The 25,743-nt window shown below is 44.5% G+C and overlaps 1 protein-coding gene across 1 annotated transcript; it reads right to left on the reverse strand.

Moving 5' to 3' along the window:
- Window positions 1–939: 939 nt before the first annotated feature.
- cdc25d (cell division cycle 25 homolog d) lies at window positions 940–24,702 on the reverse strand. The gene is made up of 12 exons (XM_041209319.1): window positions 24,648–24,702; window positions 19,381–19,546; window positions 16,843–16,937; window positions 14,859–14,910; window positions 13,322–13,355; window positions 11,031–11,096; window positions 9,267–9,362; window positions 7,915–7,977; window positions 5,289–5,387; window positions 4,072–4,205; window positions 2,035–2,146; window positions 940–1,080 (listed from the first exon to the last, which is right to left on the reverse strand). The coding sequence occupies exons 1-12, from the start codon at window positions 24,700–24,702 to the stop codon at window positions 940–942; spliced, it is 1,113 nt and encodes a 370-aa protein (XP_041065253.1).
- Window positions 24,703–25,743: the final 1,041 nt, after the last annotated feature.

The raw sequence follows: 25,743 nt of genomic DNA on the forward strand, positions 1-25,743 counted from the left end.
GATGCCCATGGGGATGTAAAATTCCGGCCAAACCTTAACGAGACAATAGCCATCCAGAAATGTGTGAATGACCTTCTTCCTGCCACTAGATACAGTAATCACACCCATTGTTGGCATGCATCTGGAGACACAACCCCCACTGCCCCATTTCCCCCCCCCCAACCCTCCCGCTCCCCACCCCACCCTCCCCACCCGAGGGCAGATATGACCACATAGAGTGGTTCTGGATGGCAAGGGTGGGATTAATAAGCCAATCGGATGATCCGATTCAAGTTATTATCTTATATGCCAAAGGCCAGGTTCAGGAAGGTGCTTAAAGACACAGCCCTCAAGGACATTGTTAATGTAGGCGGTAGCCTGGTCAGCCATTCTGAAGGTGTGGTGGGAGATCTGTTGAAGGACTGACCACCTCAGACGGACCCTAATTCACGGGATTCCTAAGCAACCAGAGTCACTGTGAGTATGTACTATTGCTTAGAGATTTAATAAAGGTGTTTCACATTTAGTGAAACAGTATCCCAGGTTGTTGTGTGCCATTAATGTCAAGAACTTGTGGACCAGAGAAGGGGAGGTCTTACAAGGGATCTTTATTCTGTATCTAACCTCATGCTGAACCTACCCTGGGAGTGTTTGATGAGGACAGAGTAGAGGGAGCTTTACTCTGTATCTAACCCCTTGCTGTACCTGTCCTGGGAGTGTTTGATGGGGACAGTTGGCACAGTGGTAAGACTCCCCCTGGGTCACTTGGAATACAGACATTACTTAAGCTTCTGCTTTTTGAATATGAATTTGCTTGGCCTCCAAGCAAAGGCTCTGAATAGTCTGTGAGTGAGCTCCTGTCAGGGATTGTGACCAATAAAGGGTATGGAAAGTGAGCAGGACTTTAACCCAGAAAAGTTATTTAAGGTTAGTTCTGAAGCCAAAATCTCGGCCATCCTTTCAGTGTCCATTTGCTGTTTTGAATAGTTCCTTTCGCCTGCGATATGCAGCCACCGAACGCACTTTCCTACGGATTGTGCGAAGTTCCTCTCTGTAGTCCTTGTGGTGCATCTGGATGTATCCCTGAGGTTCACAGAATGTCTACACGACACAGAAATGGGTTAAAAGATGACAGCATACAAGGGAAAGCACACAATCGTTTCCCCAGAGCTCATCACCTTCCTTGGTGCAAACTATCTCTCTCTTTGGCTTCTCTCTTTCTTTCTCTTCATCATCTTAGTCTGTCAATTTCTCTCAGTGTAACTTTCTCTTGTCCTTTGGTTCCTTCCTTTCTCAATTATCGTCTCTTCCTTTACCTGTCTATCTGCCTTTCCATTTCTCTCTTTCTCTCTGTGCCCATGTCTCTGCCAAGGCCTTGTGTGTCTCTTTTCTATCTCTCACTCATACTCTATGTACCATCCATCTCGCCTGTTTTCTCGTCTATCTATCTATCTCTTTCACTGCCTCTCCAACTTGCTGTCTCTCACTCTTCTTCTTCACTCGCTACCTCTCTCACACACTCTTCTTGCTCTCTCTTACCACCAAATTTCCTCACGTAATGCTCCTGATTGGTCCATGCAACTTGGCATAGGATTGGTGTAAACTCCAGATATGCTGGGTAATCACAGCTTCTGCCAATCTTCTGATGTTACCACAGATGATCAAGGGAAACTCCAAGGAATTTTTTGGCATTTCTCTCTTTATCATTATCTCATACTCTCTCTTTCTGTCTCCCTCTGCTCCTTACTTCTCCTTTCCATTTATCACATTATCTCTTGTTCTCCCTCTCTTCTCTGTCTTACCCTGTCTATCTCTTTTTCCAGCTCCTCTCTCCTTCTGTTTCTGTCTTTCTCATACACACTCCAGACACAATTTTAACTCACACAATGCCCACTCACTTACACATAGTTAAAATTAGGCCCTCTATTTCTGTCACTCTCTCTAGCTCTCCTGCATACTCTCTCTTATAGTTTCTGTCTGTTTAAACTCCCCATCAGCTGCTCCTGAATTTGCCCTTTTGGCCATGTTAACTGGTGACAATCCCAGTTGAGTTACCTCAAACTCCTGGAAGAATTCCTTGTATCCATCCTTTAATATGTAAAGTTCCGGAAAACAGAGTCTGGGATACACATTTGCATTCCGGTCCATTCTCCTGAGATTCCGGCAACTAGGGAGAGAAAGAGAATAAAATTTGTGTGGGGAGCAGGTCAATTGGTTTCATCAGGTGTTGATTACACCAAGATCATTGGTTCAAACCTTGTATGGGTCACCTGATATTTATTTGATTAATTTTCAGCTATTTGCCATTTTTAAAATCGAATCATACAACATATGTCATCTGACTCTGAGCTGCTCACGTTCATGTCACATATTAGCTATTTTAGTGCTGTGTGCAGTGGGATGTTAAGTTTAGTGTGACCAACTCTCGGGGAAATATGTTAGGGACACTTTAGCGTGGAGAATGGGACAGTTGGTCATCCTGTTGGCCATTGGGGTTTATGCCTGCGATTTCTTACTGGACTCTATTTGGATCTCAATGTAAAGCAGAGACTCAGCAGTTTATCAGCCCAAAGGAAACAAGGTCACATGAAAGTCAAGGCATTCTCATGCACCTGACTCAGGACTATTACTGGCAAAGGGACTGGGGCACCTCTCATCAGCTACATAATGTGTGCCACCAGAGAGAAAGTGTGCTACTAGAGAGAAAGTGTGCTACTGGAGGAAACAAGGCAACAGGAGAAGAAAGGAAAGAAAGAAATTACATTGATATAGCACCTTTCACAACCCTCAGGATGCTCCAAAGAGCTTCCCAGGCAGTGAAGTACTTTTGAAGTGTAGTCACTGTTTTAATGTCAGAAACCTGACAGCTAATTTGCTCATGGCAAGATAGCACAAATAGCAAAGACCAGATAATCTTTTTTTGTGATGTTGATAGGGGAGGTGTTGGACTGGTAACCCACAGACCCAGGGTAATGCTCTGGGGACCTGGCTTCAAATCCCACCATGGCAGGTGGTGAAATTTGAATTCAATAAATATCTCGAATTTAAAAAGTCTAATGAGTTATTCCCAGGAACCTGGGTGATGTTTATTTTGTATGATGCTGATTGTCATAAAAACCCATCTGAAAATTTAGCCTACATGTAACTTCAGATCCACAGCAATGTGGTTGACTCTTAAGTGCCCTCTGAACAATGTCAATTAGGTATGGGCAATAAATGCTGTCCTAGCCAGTGATGTCCATATTCCATGAATGGATTAAAAAAAATATTGAGAAATAAATATCATCCAGGTTCCTGGGAATAACTCACCTGCTCTTCTTTCAAATACTGCATTTTACCTCCACCTGAGATGGCAGACTGGATCTTGGTTTAATTTCTGCATTTGACAGACACCACCTCTAACAGTGCTGCACTCCCTCAGTACTGCATGTTAATGTTGCAAACGCTGTGGCAATTGAGTGCATACTCTAGTTATGATTAAAAGCAACTGATACTAACTGGGGAAAGGTTAGGGCATGGATACAAGGACCTGTGGTGGGGGGAAGCTGTGTGATAGGGAAAAGTAGTCTGCACTCATGTCAAACAGGGTTTTGTGAATAAACCCATGTTGAAAACAGACTGTCTCCAGCTTCTTTCTTTGCCAGATGGATTTTCACTGAATTAACATTACACAGGGTGAGTCAGCCTGGATTATGTGATTAAGTCTCTGGAGTGGGACTTGAATCCACAATCTACCCACTGAGTCACAGCTGGTACATAAGGAGGGGTGGTGTGGGAGCAAAGTCAACCATTCCTAGTCACTGTTCAGTAACTGCTCTGCACCCACCCCCCACCAAGCACACCACTAGAGGTGCGAGTGCACACATGTGTGAGTGTGATTGTATATGTTGAGTCAAGATGAAATCAGAGTTGGCTTCAGCCTGGATGTCTCCCATGATCAGTAACTTTGTAATGCTCATCTCTCAGGTATACACATGGAGAATGGGCCCTTGGAAGAAGATAACCACATGTGTGGGACTGGCTGCAGCTAGGGAAGGGCAATGGTGAGGGGAGGGGAGAGAATGGAAACAGCAGAGCGTTAGTGACACTTACAATTTGGGACCTCGCTCCGAGGAGAACTCGCAGTGAAAGATGATGACCCTCCAATGCTTCCTGGGATATGGCAATGCCTGACTTGGAAAGAACGTGTTGATCAGCTGCTCCTCTGTGTACAGGTTCAGAGCTCCCTGCAAAACACACGGGGAAAAGTCCTCAGAATGAATAGGATGGACAGAGTGGAAAATGTTCCATTTCCCTCACCATGATTAGGGAAAAAAAGACTTGCATTTCAATAGCACTGTTCACAACCTCAGGACAGCCCATTACTATGGTTTTGATGTGTCATAGGAAACATGACAACCAAGTTGCGCACAGCAAGCTCTCACAAACAGGAATGTGATAATGATCAGAAAATCTGTTTTAGTGATTTTTATTGAGAGATTAACAGTTGCCAGGATACCAGGGAGAACTGCCCTGGTCTTCTTCAAAAAATGCTGTTGGATCTCTCTACATCCACCTGAGTGGGTAGACAGGGGCTTCAGTTTAACATCTCATCCAAAAAACTGTACCTCTGACACTGCAGCATTCACTGTGCTGCAGTGTCAACCTAGATTTTTATGCTCACATCTCTGGAAGGGGTTTGAACCTCAATCTTCTGACTCAGAAGCCTGAGTGCTGCCTCCTGAACAATAGCTGACAAGACGAGGAGTCACATCACAATGAAGTAATTCCACTGGGTCTGGCTCACCTTTCAATCTATTTGCCTACGTGGCCAACACTTAAGTTAGGCAGTGAGAAACTGGGAGGCCATTCGACCATGCTAGGCATCACTCATAGAGAAACACAATCCTGTCCTCTTGGATAGCTGGATCAGGAGTGGAAACGGGAATGGGGAACCTAACACTGTGCAGTGAGTCCAGTTTGTAGGAGGCAGTTTTCTCGACAATGCATTTCAGGCAACTGTGAGGGGAAGGGAGTCAAATGGAAAGAGTAAAATAACACAGACAGAAAGAGCAACCTCCAGTATCGCCCCCCCTCCCCCCAACCACCCCCCCCCCCCCACCCCCACAACCCCCACCCACCCCACCCCCACCCTCCTCCGCCAATACTAAGTCATAATATCAGAACTATCTTCCCCTTGTTCACCTGCTTAGGGGGGAGGGGAGGGGATAAGATGGAGGAAAAGGGACAACCAACTAGAATTTGAAATGTGAAGCAGAAGAAACACAGTCACAACCCCGCAGGCCATAAACAGCGAGTAAGAAACAAACCTTTATGTGCCCTCCATTGTATTCATATGGGTAGCGACAATCCACTATCACATACTCATCAATAACATGTTCAAACTCTCCACCCAGCAGAGCTGCTACCTGTAAAACATCACAAATCCTCAGCGAGATCATTGCCTCATGACAGAGAGAAAAAAGAAAGAACTTGCCTTTCACTACCGTGAGACATCCCAAAGCGCTTTCCAGCCAATTATTTAATTTTCTGAAGTGTCGTCACTATTGTAATGTAGGAAACACAGCAGCCAATTTGCACACAGCAAGCTCCCACAAACAGCAATGTGAAAATGATGAGATAATCTGTTTTCTTAGATAAAAGCAAAATGCTGGAAAAACTCAGCAGGTCTGGCAGCATCTATAGAGAGAGAAAAGAGTTAACGTTTCGAGTCCGTGAAGAGTCATACGGACCTGAAACATTAACTCTGTTTCTCCCTCCACAGATGCTGCCAGACCTGCTGAGTTTTTCCAGCACTTTCTGTTTTAATTTCCAGCATCTGCACTATTTCGCTTTCATCTTAGTGTTTTTTTGGGATGTTAGTTGAGGGATAAATATTGGCAAAGACACTGGGGACAACTCCCCTGCTCTTCTTCGAAATAGTGCCACAGGATCCGTTACATCCACCTGAGAGGGCAAACAGGATCCCAAATGTCTCACCTGAAGGGTAGCACCTCTGACAGTTCAGCACTCACTCAGTATTGCACTGGGAGTGTAAACCTGCATTATATCGGGGTCCCAAATTAAAGGCAAGGTGCTAGAGAAGATAAGGTTGGAAAAGAGAAGGAAAGGAATATTGTTGCAGTGGTGAGGTCGAGTTGTGGGAGGGGTCATGGCAGAGAGAGGCGGAGCTTGGCACAACCCTAAAAGCCAATGCCTGGTCAAGGAAGAGTTGAATTTTCACCTCTCCCCCTCGCACTGAGATCTTGCCAGGACACAGACTCCAAGGAGCCCAGCTGCTCTTGCCCCAAACACCACGATTTTGCACCGGGGCCCACATGGAGAGCATGTGCAGGCTATAGCATTGTAAGGAGCATCACAGCTGAACTGCATTCAGGAAGGATACAAATGGCCTTGAGGGGGTGCAGTGGCGATTCACCAATGCGGTCATTACTGGATCCAAGAAAGGTAAATTGGAACAATTTCCTAAGAGTGAGAGACTAGAAGCTGTGAAGGAACATTGGAATTTTGGTGTCCATGTAAGGGCATTCTTACAAAAAGTACAGCATGGGTACAAAAAGTAATCAAAAAGGCCAATGGAGAGTCAGCTTTTATCCCAGTGTACTGGAATATAAAGGATATGAAGTTATGCTTCAGTTGTACAGAGCTTTGGTCTGACCCCATCTGGGGTAACTTGGTTCAGATCTGGGCACCTCAGGAAGGATAGACTGACCTGGGAGAAGGTGCAGCACAGATTTGCCAGAATCCTACAGAGGGTTTACAGAGTTAAAATGTGAGGAATGTTTGCATAGACTCAGCTAGTATTCCCTTTGAGTATAGAAGTGCTATAATAATGGCATTTAGGGTGACTAAAGGATTTAATTGGATATATAGGTGGTGGGGGGAGTCCAGGATAGAATCCGGAAAAAAACTTAAAATGAGAGCCAGGCTGTTCCGTGGTGATGTCACGAAGTTTCTTTACACAAAGGCCACAACTGGAGTATTGGTGCAGTTCTGGTCACATTACGGGAAGGACGTAATAGCTCTGGAGAGAGTGCAGAGGAGGTTTACAAGAATGTTGCCAGAGTTAGAAAAGTGTAGCTATGAGGAGAGATTGGATAGGTTGAGGTTATTTTCCTTAGACCAAAGAAGGCTGAGAGGTGACTTGATTGAGATGTACAAAATTATGAGGGGAATAGATAGAGTGGACAGGATAAAATTGTTTCCCTTGGTGGAGAATTCTAGAACCAGGGGACATAGATTCAAGATAAGTGGCAGAAGGTGTAGGGGGGACATGAGGAAGAACTTTTTTATGCAGAGGGTATGGGTGTCTGGAATTCGCTGCCCAAGTTGATGGTAGAGGCGGAAACTCTAAACTCTTTTAAAAAGCACCTTAAGTGCTGTAAGCTGCAGGACTATGGGCCGCGTGCAGGAAGGTGGGATTAGAAAGGGCACCTGGGTGTCCTCGGGCTGGCATGGACAAGACGGGCCAAATGGCCTCCTTCTGTGTTGTAATGTTTCAATGGTTCTAATGTGTAGTGGAAATCTGGAACTCTACCACCCCCCCCGCAAATTCAAAATTGAGATTGATAGATTTTTATTGGGGAAGGGTACTGAGGGTTGCTCAACCAGAACCAGTCAATGGAGTTAAGATGCACATCAGCCACAATCTCATTGAATAGTGGAACAGGCCCAAGGGGCTGAATGGCCTCCTCCTGTTCCAATGGATCTTGTCCCTAACCTCCTTCCACATCAACCCTGCCCCTGACTAAAATTCCATCATCAGAGCCATGACACTAGGGTGGATGCAACTACACCTACAGGCTTCCAAGGCCGAGATCAGAAGCAGGGAGTTTGCTGGAGTGTCCGGCTCAGTTCCACACATACTTTTTGCTGATAGATCAGTCTGAGTGCCAGTGAGCTGTGAATTGTCCCCAATGCCATAGCAGTACTCACTGTACGAGCTGAAATATATTTCAGATCCTGATGTTTCCCCTCTTCGACTGGCAAAACACAGGCCTAGAGCAAGGAGCAAGAGTAGAACAGTCATCATCTGTCTCAATCTTTCCTGAACTTTCCACTCAAGTAATATTAGGAATGTCACAGCTGGGCATGCAGCAATCTCCAGTCACAGATACTCACTATTTGACTCCCAGGACAGGTACAGCACGGGGTTAAGTACAGAGTAAAGCTCCTTCTACACTGTCCCCATCAAACACTCCCAGGACAGGTACAGCACGGGGTTAGATACAGAGTAAAGCTCCCTCTACACTGTCCCCATCAAACACTCTCAGGACAGGTACAGCACGGGGTTAGATACAGAGTAAAGCTCCCTCTACACTGTCCCCATCAAACACTCTCAGGACAGGTACAGCACGGGGTTAGATACAGAGTAAAGCTCCCTCTACACTGTCCCCATCAAACACTCCCAGGACAGGTACAGCACGGGGTTAGATACAGAGTAAAGCTCCCTCTACACCGTCCCCATCAAACACTCCCAGGACAGGTACAGCACGGGGTTAGATAGAGAGTAAAGCTCCCTCTACACTGTCCCCATCAAACACTCCCAGGACAGGTACAGCACGGGGTTAGATACAGAGTAAAGCTCCCTCTACACTGTCCCTGTCAAACACTCCCAGGACAGGTACTGCACGGGGTTAGATACAGAGTAAAGCTCCCTCTACAATGTCCCCATCAAACACTCCCAGGACAGGTACAGCGTGGGGTTAGATACAGAGTAAAGCTCCCTCTACAATGTCCCCATCAAGAACTCCCAGGACAGGTACAGCACAGGGTTAGATACAGAGTAAAGCTCCCTCTACACTGTCCCCATCAAACACTCCCAGGACAGGTACAGCACGGGGTTAGATACAGAGTAAAGCTCCCTCTAAATTGTCACCATCAAACACTCCCAGGACAGGGACAGCACGGGGTTAGATACAGAGTAAAGCTCCCTCTACACTGTCCCCATCAAACACTCTCAGGACAGGTACAGCACGGGGTTAGATACAGAGTAAAGCTCCCTCTACACTGTCCCCATCAAACACTCTCAGGACAGGTACAGCACGGGGTTAGATACAGAGTAAAGCTCCCTCTACACTGTCCCCATCAAACACTCTCAGGACAGGTACAGCATGGGGTTAGATACAGAGTAAAGCTCCCTCTACACAGGGTGCAGGAGGGAGATGGGGTAGGTGTAATGGGGGAGGGAGAGGGGGTGTGAATAACGGAGTGGGAGACAGGAGAGCAGGGAGTGTGTAAGAAGGAGCAGGAAAGAGAAAGAGAATGGAGTCTGAGATGGTTCTTACTTTAGAGAAATCTCCGATGAGGCTGCACTCTTCTGAGTCTGGGATTTGTTTAACATCCACTTCCTGGGGGTAGGATAATCGGCGAAGATTATAAACCTGGAAAAAGAATCAGAGACAGAAATCAGAGGAGGAATCGTGGAACTGCCTGCGGTCCTCTCTCTTAGTCCCCAGATTCATGGTGCAGACTCATCACTCAGGATGGCTTCAACAGCCACCAGTATTCAACAGTTCCTGTGAGTCTAGGCAGTGAGCCTAGGCAGGCTATTCTGCTGTGAGGGCATCGCAATCATATGCTTTCCTCGTACGAACAAACACTTACACTTTCCATTGGATACTGGCCTGTAGATGGAATATGAGCTGCTTTTGTTAGACTCTGAGACTAAATATTGATCTTCCACTGTATCCTGAGATCACAGACCCACGTCCCATCACCGTGTGGGGGAATCAAAGACACAGGCCTATGTTCCCTCATCATGTGGGGAATCACAGACGCAGACACGCGTCCCATCACCATGTGGGGGAATCACAGACACAGACACACGTTCCATCACCGTGTGGGGGAATCACAGACACAGAATGTCATTGTTGGCGAGAGAGACCAGTTAGCCCCTTCAGTGAAATTGTGTCAAAAAAGAACCAAAGCCTTAGTAACAGGTTTTCTATGAATCACAACTTTACCCGTCTCTGATTGGTTTCCCAGTTACCATGGAAACTGCTTTTCCTTTTTCTCTGAGCCGGTGTTTGTTGTCTGTCAACCTGTTCAGTGCCTTTGCCATCGAGTTGGTTCAGAGGTGAGGAATCACCTCCCCCTGACTGCATATGCCCACTGTCCTGTCCACAGCAGAAAGAAGCAAAACAGCAATTTACTCACTACAAAAGAAACTCGGCAGGCGTGGGACAGAACTTAGACAAAGAGAATTACTGAAAATTTATGGTGGCATTGTGCTCAGCAAAAGAGGGACTGAAGAGCCAATGAATAGATTACTCTGCCCCTTCAGTCAGACTGCCAGGGCAGGAACAGCATGGGCCTAGATACAGAGTAAAGCTTCCTCTACAGTGTCCCCATCAAACACACCCAGTACAGGTACAGCACGGGGTTAGATACAGAGTAAAGCTTCCTCTACGGTGTCCCCATCAAACACACCCAGGACAGGTACAGCATGGGCTTAGATACAGAGTAAAGCTTCCTCTACAGTGTCCCCATCAAACACTCCCAGGACAGGTACAGCACAGGGTTAGATACAGAGTAAAGCTCCCTCTACACTGTCCCCATCAAACACTCCTAGGTCAGGTACAGCACGGGGTTAGTTACAGAGTAAAGCTCCCCCTACACTGTCCAATCGAATACATGAATGGGGATCAGCAATGGTTCAGTGAGGAGGTGAACAATTCAATGTGATACTGACCCATCCATGTTCTGTGCCGGGTTCAGTGATCTGTGATGGAACAGACTGTCGGAGTTGTATAATTGACCTTGGCCCCTCTAGGATACAGACGGAAAATCCATGAACCATGATTCCTGCTCCTGATCATTACCCAGTGAGCTATGCTGGAAAGCTGGAAAGGGTAACTCAAACACAGAGAGGGTCTGACAATTCTCTGATGTCAAAATTAACAGATGAAGGCTTACATGAAGAATGAACACGTGAGAGAGGTATTAGAATGTAGAACTAGACCCCAATGACAACTGAGACTGAAAAGACCAGAAGGGATAAAACAATCGCATGCAAAAGAAAGATAAAAAGATGGAGAGTTCAATCTCACGTATTGCTTGCCCAGTTGATGAAAATTTCCTTCCGTCTTCATTCTCATCTTCTCTAGAAGCCGGATCTATGCAAATGGACCAGTGAATGTTTTAGAGTATAGTATTTTTAACTGAAGAAGATTGAAATCTACAAAATTAAACACCTGTATTCTTTATAAAACTTCTCACATCTGCAGGCACTTCTTGTTTTTGCCACTTGACTTCCTGTCATCACTTTTTGTCAAATGTTTCTGTCAAATTTATCCATTATGAGTTATGTGCACATTTGTTGTGGGCCTTGTCTGTGTAAATTCTCAACTTTGATTGCACAATCTTGATAGCTTGTTCCCTCAACCCTCTGACAATATTTTCTAAAATGATTTTTAATTGCCAATTTTCTCACTAACTGAAATTTCTAATGTCCCAAAATAAGATTTTGTGCAAAATTGAAAATTGCAAATTTGTTAATAATGCTATTACATTGATTTAATTGTCAAGTTCAATTCACTCATCACCCTTATGCTCACTGACCGACATTGACTCTAGCTTGAGCAATGTCTCAAGTTTTAAAATGACCATCCTTTTTTCTAAATCCTGCATGGCCTTGCCCCTCCCTATCTCTGCAACCGCCTCCAGACCCACAACCCTCTGAGATCTCTGTGCTCCTCTAATTCTGGCCTCTTGAGCATTGCTGATTTTAATCACTTCACCATCGGTAATCATGTCTTCAGCTCCTGAAGCCCTAAGCACAGAACAGAGGACTTTCTAAATGGTGAAAAGTTCGAAACAGTGGAGGTCCAAAGACTTGTGGGTCTGAATATGGAGACCATTACAATGTTGCGAGCAAGTACAAAAAATAACCAAAAAAGGCTAATGGAATGCTGGGTTGTATATCTAGAGGACGAGAATACAAAGGGGTAGAAGTCCTGCTTCAGATATACAAAGTCCTAATTAGATTACAGCTGCAGTTACTGTGAGCAGTTCTGGGCACCAAACCTTAGGAAAGATACATTGATCTTGGAGGGAGTACAACGTACATTTACCAAAATGATACCTGACTCCAAGGATTAAGCTACAAGGAGAGATTAAACAAACTCTGGTTGTATTCCCTTGAACATTATGTCTAACTCAGAATGTGATGTCCAAATTTAGATGTGATTCTGCGATTGGGTTGCACTTGCTGAACAACCCCAAGTGTGCTAAGGATTACATTAACAGCCAATTTAAGATTATCAGTTGGGCTTGCAATGTAACTCACTTATACTTGCTGGAAGCTACATATATTTACGTGCAGGGACCTGTCCTCTGCAGGCAAAAGGAACATGTCCAAACATGGTACCTTTTTTTTAATAAACAAAAGCATGGGGGACAATAGCTCCCTAGTGAATTTGCCATGGCAACATCTCAACCATTCAGAGCCAACTTGCCAACCTATCAGTACCCCTCTTCTCAGGTGGTATAAATTGTTGTTCCCTTTGAAATTTGGCATTCTTGTGTCTGTCCTCATGAGTGCAAGATGAAGAGCTTCAACAGCATTTCTCTTTTTTCAGCAATATTTCCTTGAATTTAGAAAGTTAAGGTATGATTCAATTGAAGTTTCAAGATATTAAGGGGAACTGATAAAGTAGATAGAGAGAAAATCCATGGTTGGGGAGTCTAGGACTAGGGGCACAGTTTAAAAATGAGAGCCAGACCTTTCAGGGGTGAAATTAGGAAACACTTCTGCACACAAAGGGTGGTAGAAGTTTGGAACTCTTCTGCAAAAAGCAATTGATGCTAGATCAATTGTTAAATTTCAAACTGCAAATAAACGATATACCATAAAGCCAGAGCATTGTAAAAAATAAGGAGCAAGCGTGTGACTTTAAAATGGGAATTGAATTAGCCTGTGTGCCCTGGTCTAATTATTCCCCAGCTTCTAACTTCACTGTATCAGAAAAATATATGTGGTTTTGACTCTTCGGTGATAGACTTTTGCCTCCAGTGCCTGACCCATGATCTGGATTGATATTCAGGTGGATTATATACAAGGTGCACATCTTGTGTTTGCATGTATTTTCTTTTCAACATCCCATTCTCACACTTTTAAGTCAAGAATTTGAAATAGAAATCTGATATGTAAACAGTTGCCTGTAACAATGTAGCTATAGGGTCTGGCCACTAGGTGACTCTGTGGAGTGAGTTTCAAAAGGCTCCCTCTTGATCTTTGTACAATAAAACAAAAACTTATAATTATTAACTAATAGCAGAAAGTGACTCAGGTCATTTACTAGTGTCTTATTAAATAAACATAAGTCTTTTCCTCACTTACCGGCTTGGGGACTGTGGGCCGCACTGGAGTGTGGCTGCAAGGAGAAAGCAACGGTATCATAGGCACATCTCTAATGTGATTAATTCCTTTACTTTTTCATGATTCCCAGCCTCTGAAGATGCTGACTCATGCTGGGGCACAAGTCTATTCACACTTGCTGCAACCCCCCTGCCCTCCCAGAGGCCTCATTTGGCCTCTGAAAAGAGGGTGAGTAATGGAGGCACCCCTCCCCACCCAATGCCCAAGCAGGGTGATCTCTGAGCAACCCCCCACCCCCCCCAATCCCTGAACTGCTCCCGGAAAATTGCAGCCAGGTAGGAAGCGGCCTGTTGGCCAATAATTGGAGCACCGGGGGTATATGTCCATAAATCATTGATGATGGCAGGGTAGGTTGAAGGCATTCAGGATCCTGAGCTTTATAAACAGAAGCATCAAGTACAAAAGCAAGGAGGCTATGGTGAACCTTTATTTAACACTGGCTGAGCCTCAATTGGAATATTGAGTCCAGTTCTGGGCTATAGCTCTTTAGGAAGGATGTAAAGGCATTAGAAAGGGTTCAGAAAAGATTTACGAGAATGGTTCCATGAATGATGGACTTTAGTTACATGGATAGATTGGAGAAGCTGGGACAGTTCTCCTTAGAAAGGAGAAGCTTGAGAAGAAGTTTATTAGAGATGTTCAAAATCATGATGGGTCTGGACAGAGTCAGGAGGGCAAAACTATTCTGGAACTGGAGGGGTCAGGTTTAAGAGGCAACGGCGACATGAGGAGAAACCTTATACATAGTGAGTGGTTAGGATCTGGATGCACTGCTTGAGAGTGTGTTGGAGGCAGGTTTAATTGCGGCTTTCAAAAGGGAATTGGATAAGCACCTGAAGAGAAACTTTCAGGGCTACAGGGTAAAGGTGGGAGAATGGGGCTGGCTGAGCGGCTCTTGTAGAAAGCCAGCACAGGCACAATGAGCTGAATGGCCTCCTCTGTGCTGTAGCCATTCTATGGTTCTGTGAAACTCATTGGTCTATTGCAGGAGTCCTAGCACATCATTTAATAGCCTCCCAGTGTAGACATCCTCAACAGCTGTGACTTGATACTGCATTGCAATGTTATGGTGTTGTTACTAGGCCGATAATAAAGTGAATTCAAATCCCACCATGACTGAGAATTCAGTTTTTTAAAAAATATGAAAATATAAGTCAGGAAAAGTGACAATGAACCTGTCGAATTGTGGTTCAAAACTCAGTTGGTTCACTAATGTCCTTTAATAAAGTACCTGCCATCCTTACCTGCTCTGGGCTTATAAGTGACTCCAGTCCCACCAAGGTGGCTGACTCCTTATTGCCCTCTGAAGTTTAGAGCAATACCAACTAGTGCATTCTCTGGGCCATAAATGTCGGTGACAAATACAGGGAAGAATAAAAACAAAACTAAAAACCCTTCCTTCACAGATATGCACACACAGAGACAATATAAAAAAGCTCACCATATAATAAACAGATGCCAGGATAAGATGCCCTGTGATTCATTCCTGTAGACTTACCTTTTGCTCGTGTTCGTCGTCTCCAGTCTACATGGTGAGCTGGGGGACTGACCTGTAGTGAGTATTGCAAAACATACAATTAACTAATCTGTGCAGTGTCCCTGTTTCCTGATCTACCTTTCTTTGTCATGAAGCTCTCCCTCACCTTTAACATAGCTACAAGGGGGGCTGTAACTGTCAGTCATTGCTCAATGGATAGCCCTCTTGTCTCTTGACTCAGAAGGCTGTGAGATCAAACCCCACTCCAGAAACATAATCAAGGCTGACGCACCCACTGCAGTACTGAAGACATTCTGCCCTATCTTTTGGATGAGACATTAAAACCAGGCCCTATTTAGAGTAAAATATTGCATGTTTGAACAAGAGTGCAGAGTTTTGCTGGCAAACATTCCTCCCTTAATAAAACAGATTAGTTGACTGTTTATTTGTTTGTGACATCTTGCTTTGCACCTGACTACATGTTACAATATTTTTAGTCATTGCACAGGAATTGCTAAATGATGTGATATGGCATTATATAACTCTTTTGTACTGATCTGATTTCGCAATATTTTTGACTAATATTCTTAGTACTGTACTTCCTCCCTCCACACCAACCCCTCCCCCTCCCCTTCCCCCAGAGAAGCCAATGTTACTGGCAGCCTGGACAATAAAGGCCAGCAGGCTTTTCAACCTAGGTGTCGGGGTAGCGGTAACTGGAAAGCCAGATCATGTACATATATCCCAGCACAGAACAGGGATGAGTGTATGCAACAGACTTCCATGTGGGATAGTGAATTCAAAATCATTTAAAATGAGGGAGAACATTAGAGGAAGAATGAAAATATTTTAAGAAAGGCTGTACAAAAGAAAACTTTCATGTCTAGAAGATTGAAAAGTAGAGAAAATATGTTAAACTTGTATAGAACTTTGGTTGGACCACACTTGGAGCACCATGAACAGTTCTGGTTCCCATATTACAAAAATGATATAGGGTGGAATTTTACGCCAGCAGGATTTTACGCTCCCACCGACATCAATGCGCTTCTGAACAGCCCCAGAAAATTCTGCCCATAAAGGCACTAGAGGAGGCACATAAAAGATGTCCAACGATGATGCGAGAACTAAGAGGCTGGGCCCAATTTTAACTAACTCAAAATCCATTCACTTAGGCCGGGATTTTCCGGTTCCATTAGCGATAGGCATCGTCGCACGTGGGGCGGGAAAATTTGGAAAGCATTGTCTTGGATTTGGAGTCAGTTGACTTTTGGTCGCTCTCCAAATGTTCCCGTCCCACCTGCAATGACGCCTGTCATTGGGGGTCCGGGAACTCCCACCCTGAGTGTTAAAATCAGGCCTGTTACTCTTGTCAGAGAAGACTGAACAGACTGGACATGTTTTCTCTTGAAAAGAGAAGACTGAGGAGTGGCTTGTTACAGGTCTTTAAGATTATAAAGAGGTTCGATAGGGTAGATGTAGAGATGATGGCTCCACTTGTCAGGGAGACCAAAACTACAGGCCATAAATATAAGAAGCTATCACCAATAAATCCAATAAGGAATTTAAGGGGAATAGAGTTGATGGGGTTAACTGAGGAAGTGTGGGAGGAGGCTGATATGGACCATAAATTCTAGCATGGACCTACTGGACCAAATCTGCTTTTGTGCTGTGAATAATATGTTATCATATGAGAAAGATATATAGAGACAGATGCAACAAACAGTCAGACTTACCCATCAATATAGAAACAGTTCTTATAGGAGGTCTGCAAATCTGCCTCTAGATGCAAAGATGTATTTTGAGGCTTTTTTGGTACACGCTGGGCCTGCAGCTTCTAAACACAGAAAGCAGAACCCCTCAGCTGCCCTCCTTCCAGATTTTCCTATTGTGCAAAATATTCTGTTCCCCCCTAACCACACACCCAACCCCCTGCGTTGACCCCTGACAGAATGTTGAAACCATGGCAACAGACCCAATTTACCAGCTGAACACAACCTGTACAGACCTGTAGGAGTTTTGGTATCCGTGGCAACAGGCAAGGCCTCAGGACTCGGGTTTCCACTCTCGGGAGAAAGCTTGAGTCTGCGCTTGGGGGTGTCACTGAGTTCAGGGAACAAAGGCAAAAATAAACAAGCTGGAGCAGAGGGAGCATATAAAGAGATCAAGTATTTGAACTATTTCCTTTTATAGTTGTCAAGGAGGAGCTTTGTGTTTAAATCTCCATGCCTGAAACTTCCTCAACTGCATTTAAAACATTTTTTGTAGAACATTGAAAAAAGAAATTACACTTTTCTATGCCCTGTCAGTCTATCTCTAATTGATAAGTTTATTTTAAGAATTTCTGTGTTATCCTTCAGATGGGTACTCCCATCTTTGACTCAGGAGGTTCTGGGTTCAAGTCCCACTCCAGGGACTTGGGGTGGAATTTTATGGCCCATCCTGATGGCAGAACTTTCCAGTCCCGCCGAAGTCAATGGACGTTTGAAGGGCTCGCCACGTTTTATGGCTCCCCCCACCTCCACCACAATGGGGCCGTAAAATTCCGCCGTTGAGTGCAAAATGCAAGTTGATACCTCCACTGTATTACTGGGAGAGTGCTGCACTGTCATGGGTACTGTCCTTCAAATGAGATAATGCATTTCTACAACACCATCAGGATGACACAAAATACCAAATTATGCATTTTTGAAGTTATTGTTGTAGGAAATTGTAATGCAGGAAAAATGGCAGCCAATTCGCACACAGTAAGCTCCCATAAACAGCAATGTGATCACAGCTGGATAATCTGTTTTATTGATATTGGTTGAGGGATAAATATCGGCCGGGACACAGGGGAGAACTCCTGACAAAATAGTGTCAGGGAATCTTTTACATCCACCTGGGAAAGCAGATGGAGCCTTTGTTTAATGTCTCATAGCACCGCTGAGTGTGCAGCCCGCCCTCAGTAATGAGACCAGGAGTTTGGTTTATGTGCTGGAGTTGGGCCTGAATCCACACCTTCTAACTCAAGAGAGTAGCTACCAACTGAGATTGTTTCCAGTAAACTAAAATGATACAGACTAGAATGTCACAAGTTCACTTCCTGAGGTGTGCTGAGTTGGAACCTGTAAAGTGTGTGTAAATGTCAGCTGGGGATATGAACGTGCTGTGCTGTGATACCCCTCATGGTTGAACTGCCTGGTGGTCCCACACGACGAAAGTTACCAGGGAGCCCATGGCATTGGCTGCTGATGAATCCCAGCCCAGCAGGCAACTGAAGCCTTCAGGAAAGGAGTTGGGAAATCAGGATTAATGAAAAATTCCTACTCGTAAAGGTGTGGAATGCAGACACTTTGGAAATGGGAGACAAACCACGACAGTGTCTATTTCTAAAGGAGGATGTTGGTGAAGTGAGATGAAGCAAAGTGGAAGGAGGCTTATGTGGAACATAAGAAGCAGCAAAGACCTGGTGGGTCAAATGGCCCGTTTCTCTGCTGTAATTGCTATGTTATCAAAAAACAAATGAACCGGTGGGGGGGAAAGATGAGGAGATTTTTTTTTTTACACAGTGCGTTGTTGTGATCTGGAATGCACTGCCTGAAAGGGTGGCAGAAGAAATCTCAATAGTAACCTTTGAAAAAGACTTGGAAACGTTTGTGGGGCTACAGAGAACAAGCAGAGAATTTGGGACTAATTGGATAGCTCTTTCAGAGAGTTAGCATAGGCATGATGGGCAAAATGGCCTCCTTCTAAACTGAATCATTCTATGGTCACATAATCAAGAATGAGATTTGCCAACAGAATTTATCCTTTCATATATCAAACACACCTCGCTGGGTGTTCCAAAATTCTACATATTCAATTTTCATTTAATAAGATTATAACAGTGATAACACTTCAAAAGTATTTCATTGGCTGTGAAACACTTTGAGACATCTGTTGGCTGTGAAAGGCACTGTATAAATAAATGCAAGTCCCTCTCTTAATAACTATCCAGGATAAAGCAGCCCACTCGATCAGCACCCCATTCACCACTTAAACATTCACGCCCTCCACCACCAATGCACAGTAGCAGCACTGTGTACCATCTACAAGATGCACTGCAGCAAATCACCAAGCCTCCTTAGACAGCATCTTCCAAACCCACGATTTCTACCACCTAGAAGGACAAGGGCAGCAGACACATGGGAACACCACCACCTGGAAGTTCCCCTCCAAGTCACTCATCATCGTGACTTGGAAATATATCGCCATTCCTTCACTGTCGCTGGGTCACAATCCTGGAACTGACTTCCTAACAGCACTGTGGGTGTACCTACACCACATGGACTGCAGCGGTTCAAGAAGACAGCTCACCTTCTCAAGGGCAACTAGGGATGGGCAATAAATGCTGGCAGAGCCCACATCCCATGAACAATAAAAAAAAATGAGATTACTAAATATAAACAGAGTATTCCAATCAATTAAACATTTAAAATTAATATATCTTTTTCAAATTGAACTCGATTGCTTATCATTTGGCATTAATGCTGCCTAATTCTGCGCTAGTATCATTTTTGATTACCTCTCCTGGCAGGTCAGACCGTTGAGATTGAAGGACAGGCTGGAAACGGGAGAGAAGTGTAGGTGTGGGTAGAAGGGTGGATCTGGGGAGAAAGACATGGACTCCCTCCTCTTCAGCTTCTCGTTCACTTTTGAGTCTTCAGTCTGCACAATTCGGGACTGATCTTCTTTAGAAACCCATTCAAATCAGCTGGTTCGATACGAGAAAAAAATGCAATTAAACTATTAAATAATGAACGTTTTTTTTTTAAAAAAGTCGCAATTGTAGTTATCACTTTCAAGGTTTATGTGTTGTGTTCTGTTGGAAGGTGCTATGCCGTCTCTGCAGCATCACTTGCAGTTGCTCCGAACTTGTTACTGGTACAAGTGGTTGCCACGGACGCTTTGGTCCAAACTCTCCCGGGCACTCGGGGCGGGGACGCTGAACGTTTCCCTGGGGAAATGTAATCTAAACCGGGTAATACAGCCTTAGAGGAGGGTGCAATTATCCGGCAAATCAATAGCGTCAGCTCCCCCAAGTGCAAATATCTCAATACAATGCGCCAAGTGGTATAAATATCGACCGGATGAAAACTTGTGCCAATTTGGCGTGTATGCACCGTCCAGATACAATAGAACCGTCTCCGGTAGCGCCAAATTCTAGCAATTTAGTCAACACTCGGTTTAAAACAGTTTATTTATCCTGCACAGTGCAAAGATATGCAAATATTACACACGACAATGCAAATAACAGACATTGGAATGATGAGCAATTGTAGTACAAATCAAGGTGTCAAAGTCTAGATAGCACCGAGTGGCGTCAGCGAAGAAATCTGTGCGAACCGTGGAATTTTATGGGATGTGGGCGTCAATGGCAAGGCCAGTATTTGTTGCCCATCCCTAGTTGCCCTTGAACTGAGTTGGCTTGCCAGGCCATTTCAGAGGGCAGTTAAGAGTCAACCACATTGCTGTGGGTCTGGAGTCACATGTAGGTCAGACCAGGTAAAGACAGCAAATTTCCTTCCCTAAAGGGCATCAGTGAGCCAGATGGGTTTTTACAACAGTTGATGATAGTTTCATGGTCACCATTACTGGGACTAGCTTTATATATGATATATTTATTAATTAAATTTAAATGCCACCAGCTGCTGTGTTAGGATTTGGACCCGTGTCCCAGAGTCTCTGGATTAGCAGTCCAGTGACAATACCACTATGCCATCATCTCCCCATGACACAGGATTTGGGCAAATATCATTCAGACATTACAAAACAAGGCAAATATTGTGCAGACACTAAGGATGAATGCAATCTAATAGTTGCAATAACCCCTTTCTAGGTGTCCTGGCCCATTATTTTCCCCACAAACAAATGCCTAAAACAGAGTATTTTCCCATTTATCTCACTGTTGGTTGTGGGGTCTTGCTGTGTGCAAATCAGTTGCTGCGTTTCATACATTGCCACAGTGTCTACACTTTTTTTATTCATTCCTGGGATCTTGGCTTTGCTGGCTGGGCCAGCATTCCTTGCCCATCCCTAGTTGCCCTTGAGAAGGTGGTGGTGAGCTGCCTTCTTCAACCGCTGCAGACCATGTGGTGTAGGTACACCCACAGTGCTGTTAGGGAGGAAGTTCCAGGATTTTGACCCAGTGACAGTGAAGGAACAGTGATATATTTCCAAGTCAGGATGGTGTATGACTTGGAGGGGAGCTTCCAGATGGAGCTTCTGCAGCCCTTGTCCTTCTAGATGGTAGCAGTTGTGGGTTTGGAGGGTGCTGTCTAACGAGCCTTGGTGAGTTCCTGAAGTACATCTTATAGATGGTGCACGCTGCTGCTACTGTGTGTCGGTGGTGGGGGAGTGGATGTTTATGGATGGGGTGCCAATCAAGCGGGCTGCTTTGTCCTGGATGGTGTCAAGCTCCTTGAGTGTTGTGGGAGCTGCACTCATCCAGGCAAGGGGGGAGTATTCCATCACACTCCTGACTTGTGCCTTGGGCAGGCTTTGGGGAGTCAGGAGGTAGGTTACTCATCGCAAGATTCCTCACCTCTGCCCTGCTCTTGTAGCCACAGCATTTATATGGCTGGTCCAGTTCAGTTTCTGGTCAATGATAACCCCCAGAATGTTAATAGTGGGGGATTCAGTGATGGTAATGCCATTGAACATCAAGGGGCAATGGTTGGATTCTCTCCTGTTGGAGATGGTTATTACCTGACACTTGTGTGGCACGAATGTTACTTGCTGTGAGCCCAAGCCTGGATATTGTCCAGCTTTTACCACATTTGGGCATGGACTGCTTCAGTATCTGAGGAGTCACGAATGGTGCTGAGCATTGTGCAAACATCAGCGAACATCCCCACTTCTGACCTTATGATGGAAGGAAGATCATTGATGGAGCAGCTGAAGATGATTGGGCCAGGGCACTACCCTCAGCATCTCCTGCGGTGATGTCCTGGAGCTGAGATGACTGACCTCCAATAAACACAAACATCTTCCTTTGCAGTAGGTATGACTCCAACCAGCAGAGAGTTTTCCCCCTGATTCCCATTGACTCTAGTTTTGCTAGGGCTCCTTGATATCACACTCAGTCAAATGCAGCCTTGCTGTCAAGGGCAGTCATTCTCACCTTGCCTTGGGAGTTCAGCCCTTTGTCCATGTTTGAACCAAGTCTGTAATGAGGTCAAAAGCTGAGTGGCCCTGGCAGAACCCAAACTGAGCATCAGTGAGCAGGTTATTGCTAAGTAAGTTCTGCTTGTTAGCACTGTTGATGACCCCTTCCATTACTTTACTGATGTTGGAGAGTAGACTGATGGGGCGGTAATGGCCGGGTTGGATTTGTCCTGCTTTTTGTGTACATGACATATCTGGACAATTTTTAACATAGCCGGCTAGATGCCCTTGTTGTAGCTGTCCTGAAACAGTGACTGCACTTCAAAAAGCTGTAAAACACTTTGCTACATTCCTAATTTGTGAAAGGTGCTATAGAAATGCAAAAAATGTAGGAAACACAAGACAAGTTGCAGACAGCAAGATCCCACAAACAGCAATGTGATAATCTGCTTTTGTGCTGTTGGTTGAGTAATAAATATTGGCTCAGGACACTGGGGAGAACATCGCTTTTCTTTTTTCAAAATAGTGCCACAGGATCTTTTTCATTCACCCTGAGAAATCAGGGATCTCAATTTAACTTCTCATCTAAAAGCCAGCACCTCTGATAATTCATTGGTCTTTCAGCACTGCACTTGAGAGTGTCAACATCAATCATGTGTTGAAATGTCTAGAGTGTAACTTGAACCAAAGCTTCTAACTGTGTGGTAATAGGGCAACCAACTGAGCGACAAGATCTGGAGAGTGGCAGATGATGATTACTCTTGTAAGCCGGGAACTTCACATAGCCTACTAAGGACCAAGTCTAACCCAATCCCTATTCTGCTTCAACTTGGCTAAGTTTGGTAGTATATTCACCTCTGAGCTACAAGATCATGGGTTCCCGAAGCCCCACTCCAGGCACATTATCCAGACTGACATTTTAGTGCAGTACCGAGCAAATGCTTCATTGCCAAATGTGCTGTCTTTTGGATGAGACGTTAAATTGAAGCTTCCTTTTTGCTACTGTGGCACTATTCGAAGAGCTGTGGAGTTTTCCCTGGTGTCCTGGCCAATATTTATCTATAAACCAGCACAAACAAAACAGACTGTCAAGTCATTTAGCTCACTTGTTCTATTTTTGGGACCATATGCATAAATTGGCTGCATGTTTATCTGTAAAGCAACAGCTATTGCATTTCAAATTAGCTGTACAATTCTTTGAGACCTCCTGATGATGGCAAAGATGCCACATGAATGCAAGTTCCTTCTACGTTAGTTTAGTAAGACACAGAAAAGAAATGCTGAATAGGGAGGAAGGCGAAGGACTTACATTTATCTAGTGCCTCATTAGAACTTGCAGAAATATTCCATAGTGCTTAATATATGATTAATTACTTTGCAGTGCAATGACTGTTGTTCAGTCAGCATACATGGCTGCCACGATTGGTACTCGAAATTTCACAAGCAACTATGAAATGGGTGAAAGGCAAGAAGAATGAATTTGCATTTATAGAGCTGAAAGTGAGGTCTTGTGGTGCAGTGAGTAGTGTCCCTGCCTCTGAGCCAGAAGCTTCAAGTTCATGTTCCACTCCAGGACTTGATGGCCAAGGAAGGTGCATTCATAACACGGCCAAACAGGTTGAATATTCCAGAAATAAATGAGAAGATAATCTGTTCTTTTCAATGACGTTGGTTGAGGATAAATATTGAAGGTCAGGTGACATTTGGCTGATTGTGCAATCAACCTAAGCCAAGGAGGTTATGTTAAACTTGTAAAGAACACTGGAGCAGGCTCAACTGGAGCATTGCATCCAGTTTGGTGGACCAGATACTAGGAAGGGTATGAAGGCATTAGAGAGAGTGCAGAAAGTTTCCAGAGACGAGGGACTTCCATTACATGGATAGATTGAAGAAGTTGGGACTGTTCTCCTTGGAGAAGAGAAGGTTGAGAGGAGCTTTGATAGAGGCGTTCAAAATCATGAAGGATCTAGACAGAGTAGGTAAAAAGATACTGCCCTCATTGGTGAAAGGATATGGTGATCAGATGTTGCGGTTTTGCTGAACAGTCCTGGATTTTCATTAAAGGTCCCAGTGTCCTGACAACTTGCTCGATATAGCTCAAATGTCCTAGTTTGCAGCTTCTTCCTCTTTACCTAAACCACATCAGAGATTTTCCTCAGCACTTCACCGTTTTGCACAACATCAGTATCTCTTCTCCGCTTCCTGTCCCTCCTCTTTACTCCACATCCCATTTACTGTCAGCAAACCCTAAAAAGCCCTCTTGGCTGCGCCCTGCCAATTGGAATGCCACCCACTCACCGACCATTAAGCAGCTGCCCACATATGCGGAAATCCTTCTCACTGGCATCCAGACCTGGCGAAGGGGGCAAATTGTTTCCCCCCAGAATGGACTAGTTTTCAATGGGATGGCTTTTGGCTGCCCCTAGTTGGGGGCTGCCTCTCAGTATCCCCATTGGTCATTCTATCACAATGCTTCAGTTGGCCAGTCAGGGATTTCATCGAGGGGGCATGTGGGGGAGAGCATGGGAGAGCCTTCGTTCAGTGTTTTTTTAAGAAAATGAGGCAGAAATGTCATTGAAACAAAAGTGAGTGGTTCCTAACTGCTATCTTCAGCAAGTGGATCTCTTTAAGGTTGCCAACTCTGGGCTAGACATGTTCTGGAGATGTCATCACATGACCTCCTACCTTCAACTGCTCCTACCCTAGACTCCTGCCATTCATCGCCCAACATGTGAATCATCACGGAGCCCCACATTCCAAAGGCTTTTCAATGTGTCCCCGTTTTAGATTTAAGGTAAAAGCAAAATATTGCGGAAGCCGGAAATCTGAAATAAAAACAGAAAATGCTGGAAAAACTCAGCAGGTTTAACAGCATCTGTGGAGAGAAAGACAGAGTTAATGTTTTGAGTCTGTATGATTCTTCTTCAGGGCTAAAGAGAAGTAAAAATGTGATGAAATTTATACTGTTGAAGGGGAGTGGAGCAGGTGAAGCTGGGTAGAAGGCCAGTGATAGGTGGAGGCAAAGGAGAGATGTCATGAATAAAAGGACAAAGGGGTGTTAATAGTGGTGGTACTGGCTAAAGGAGGTGCTGATGGTGGCATTGAAGATAGGAAGCAGAATGTGATAGCCGGGCAAGGGTAAGCACTCTGGAAAGAATAACACGAACTAGTGACAGATGGCCCAAGTGGGAGTGGGGTGGAGGGAGGGGATGGTGGTGGGAAAAAAGATCAAAAATAGGATAAAAGGTGGGGATAAAACAATGAATAACAAAGAAAATAAATAAAATTAAAAATAAGTGGATAAAAAATAAAACTTAAAAATTAATTTTGAAAGAAGAACATTAAAAAGGGGTGAGGATGGAGGAGAGAGTTCATGGTCTGAAGTTGTTGAACTCAATGTTAAGTCCGGAAGGCTGTAAAGTGCCTAATCGGAAGATTAGTTTGTGTTGGGCTTCACTGGAACATTACAGCAGGTCAAGGATGGACATGTGGGCATGAGAGCAGGATGGTGTGTTGAAATGGCAAGCGACAGAAAGGTCTGGGTCATGCTTGCGAACAGACTAAAGGTGTTCTGCAAAGCAGTCACCCAGTCTGCGTTTGGTGTCTCCAATATAGAGAAGATTACATTGGGAGCAGTGAATCCTCCTTCAATTTGGTCTACGGCATTCGCTGTTCTCAATGCGGTTTCCTCCACATTGAAGAAAACAAATGCAAGTGGAACGTTGTCATTTATTGCAAGGGGGATGGAATATAAAAGTAGGGACATTTTGCTACGGTTGTG

The sequence above is a fragment of the Carcharodon carcharias genome, chromosome 17, assembly GCF_017639515.1.
Source record: "Carcharodon carcharias isolate sCarCar2 chromosome 17, sCarCar2.pri, whole genome shotgun sequence".
NCBI classification, from domain to species: Eukaryota; Metazoa; Chordata; class Chondrichthyes; order Lamniformes; family Lamnidae; genus Carcharodon; species Carcharodon carcharias.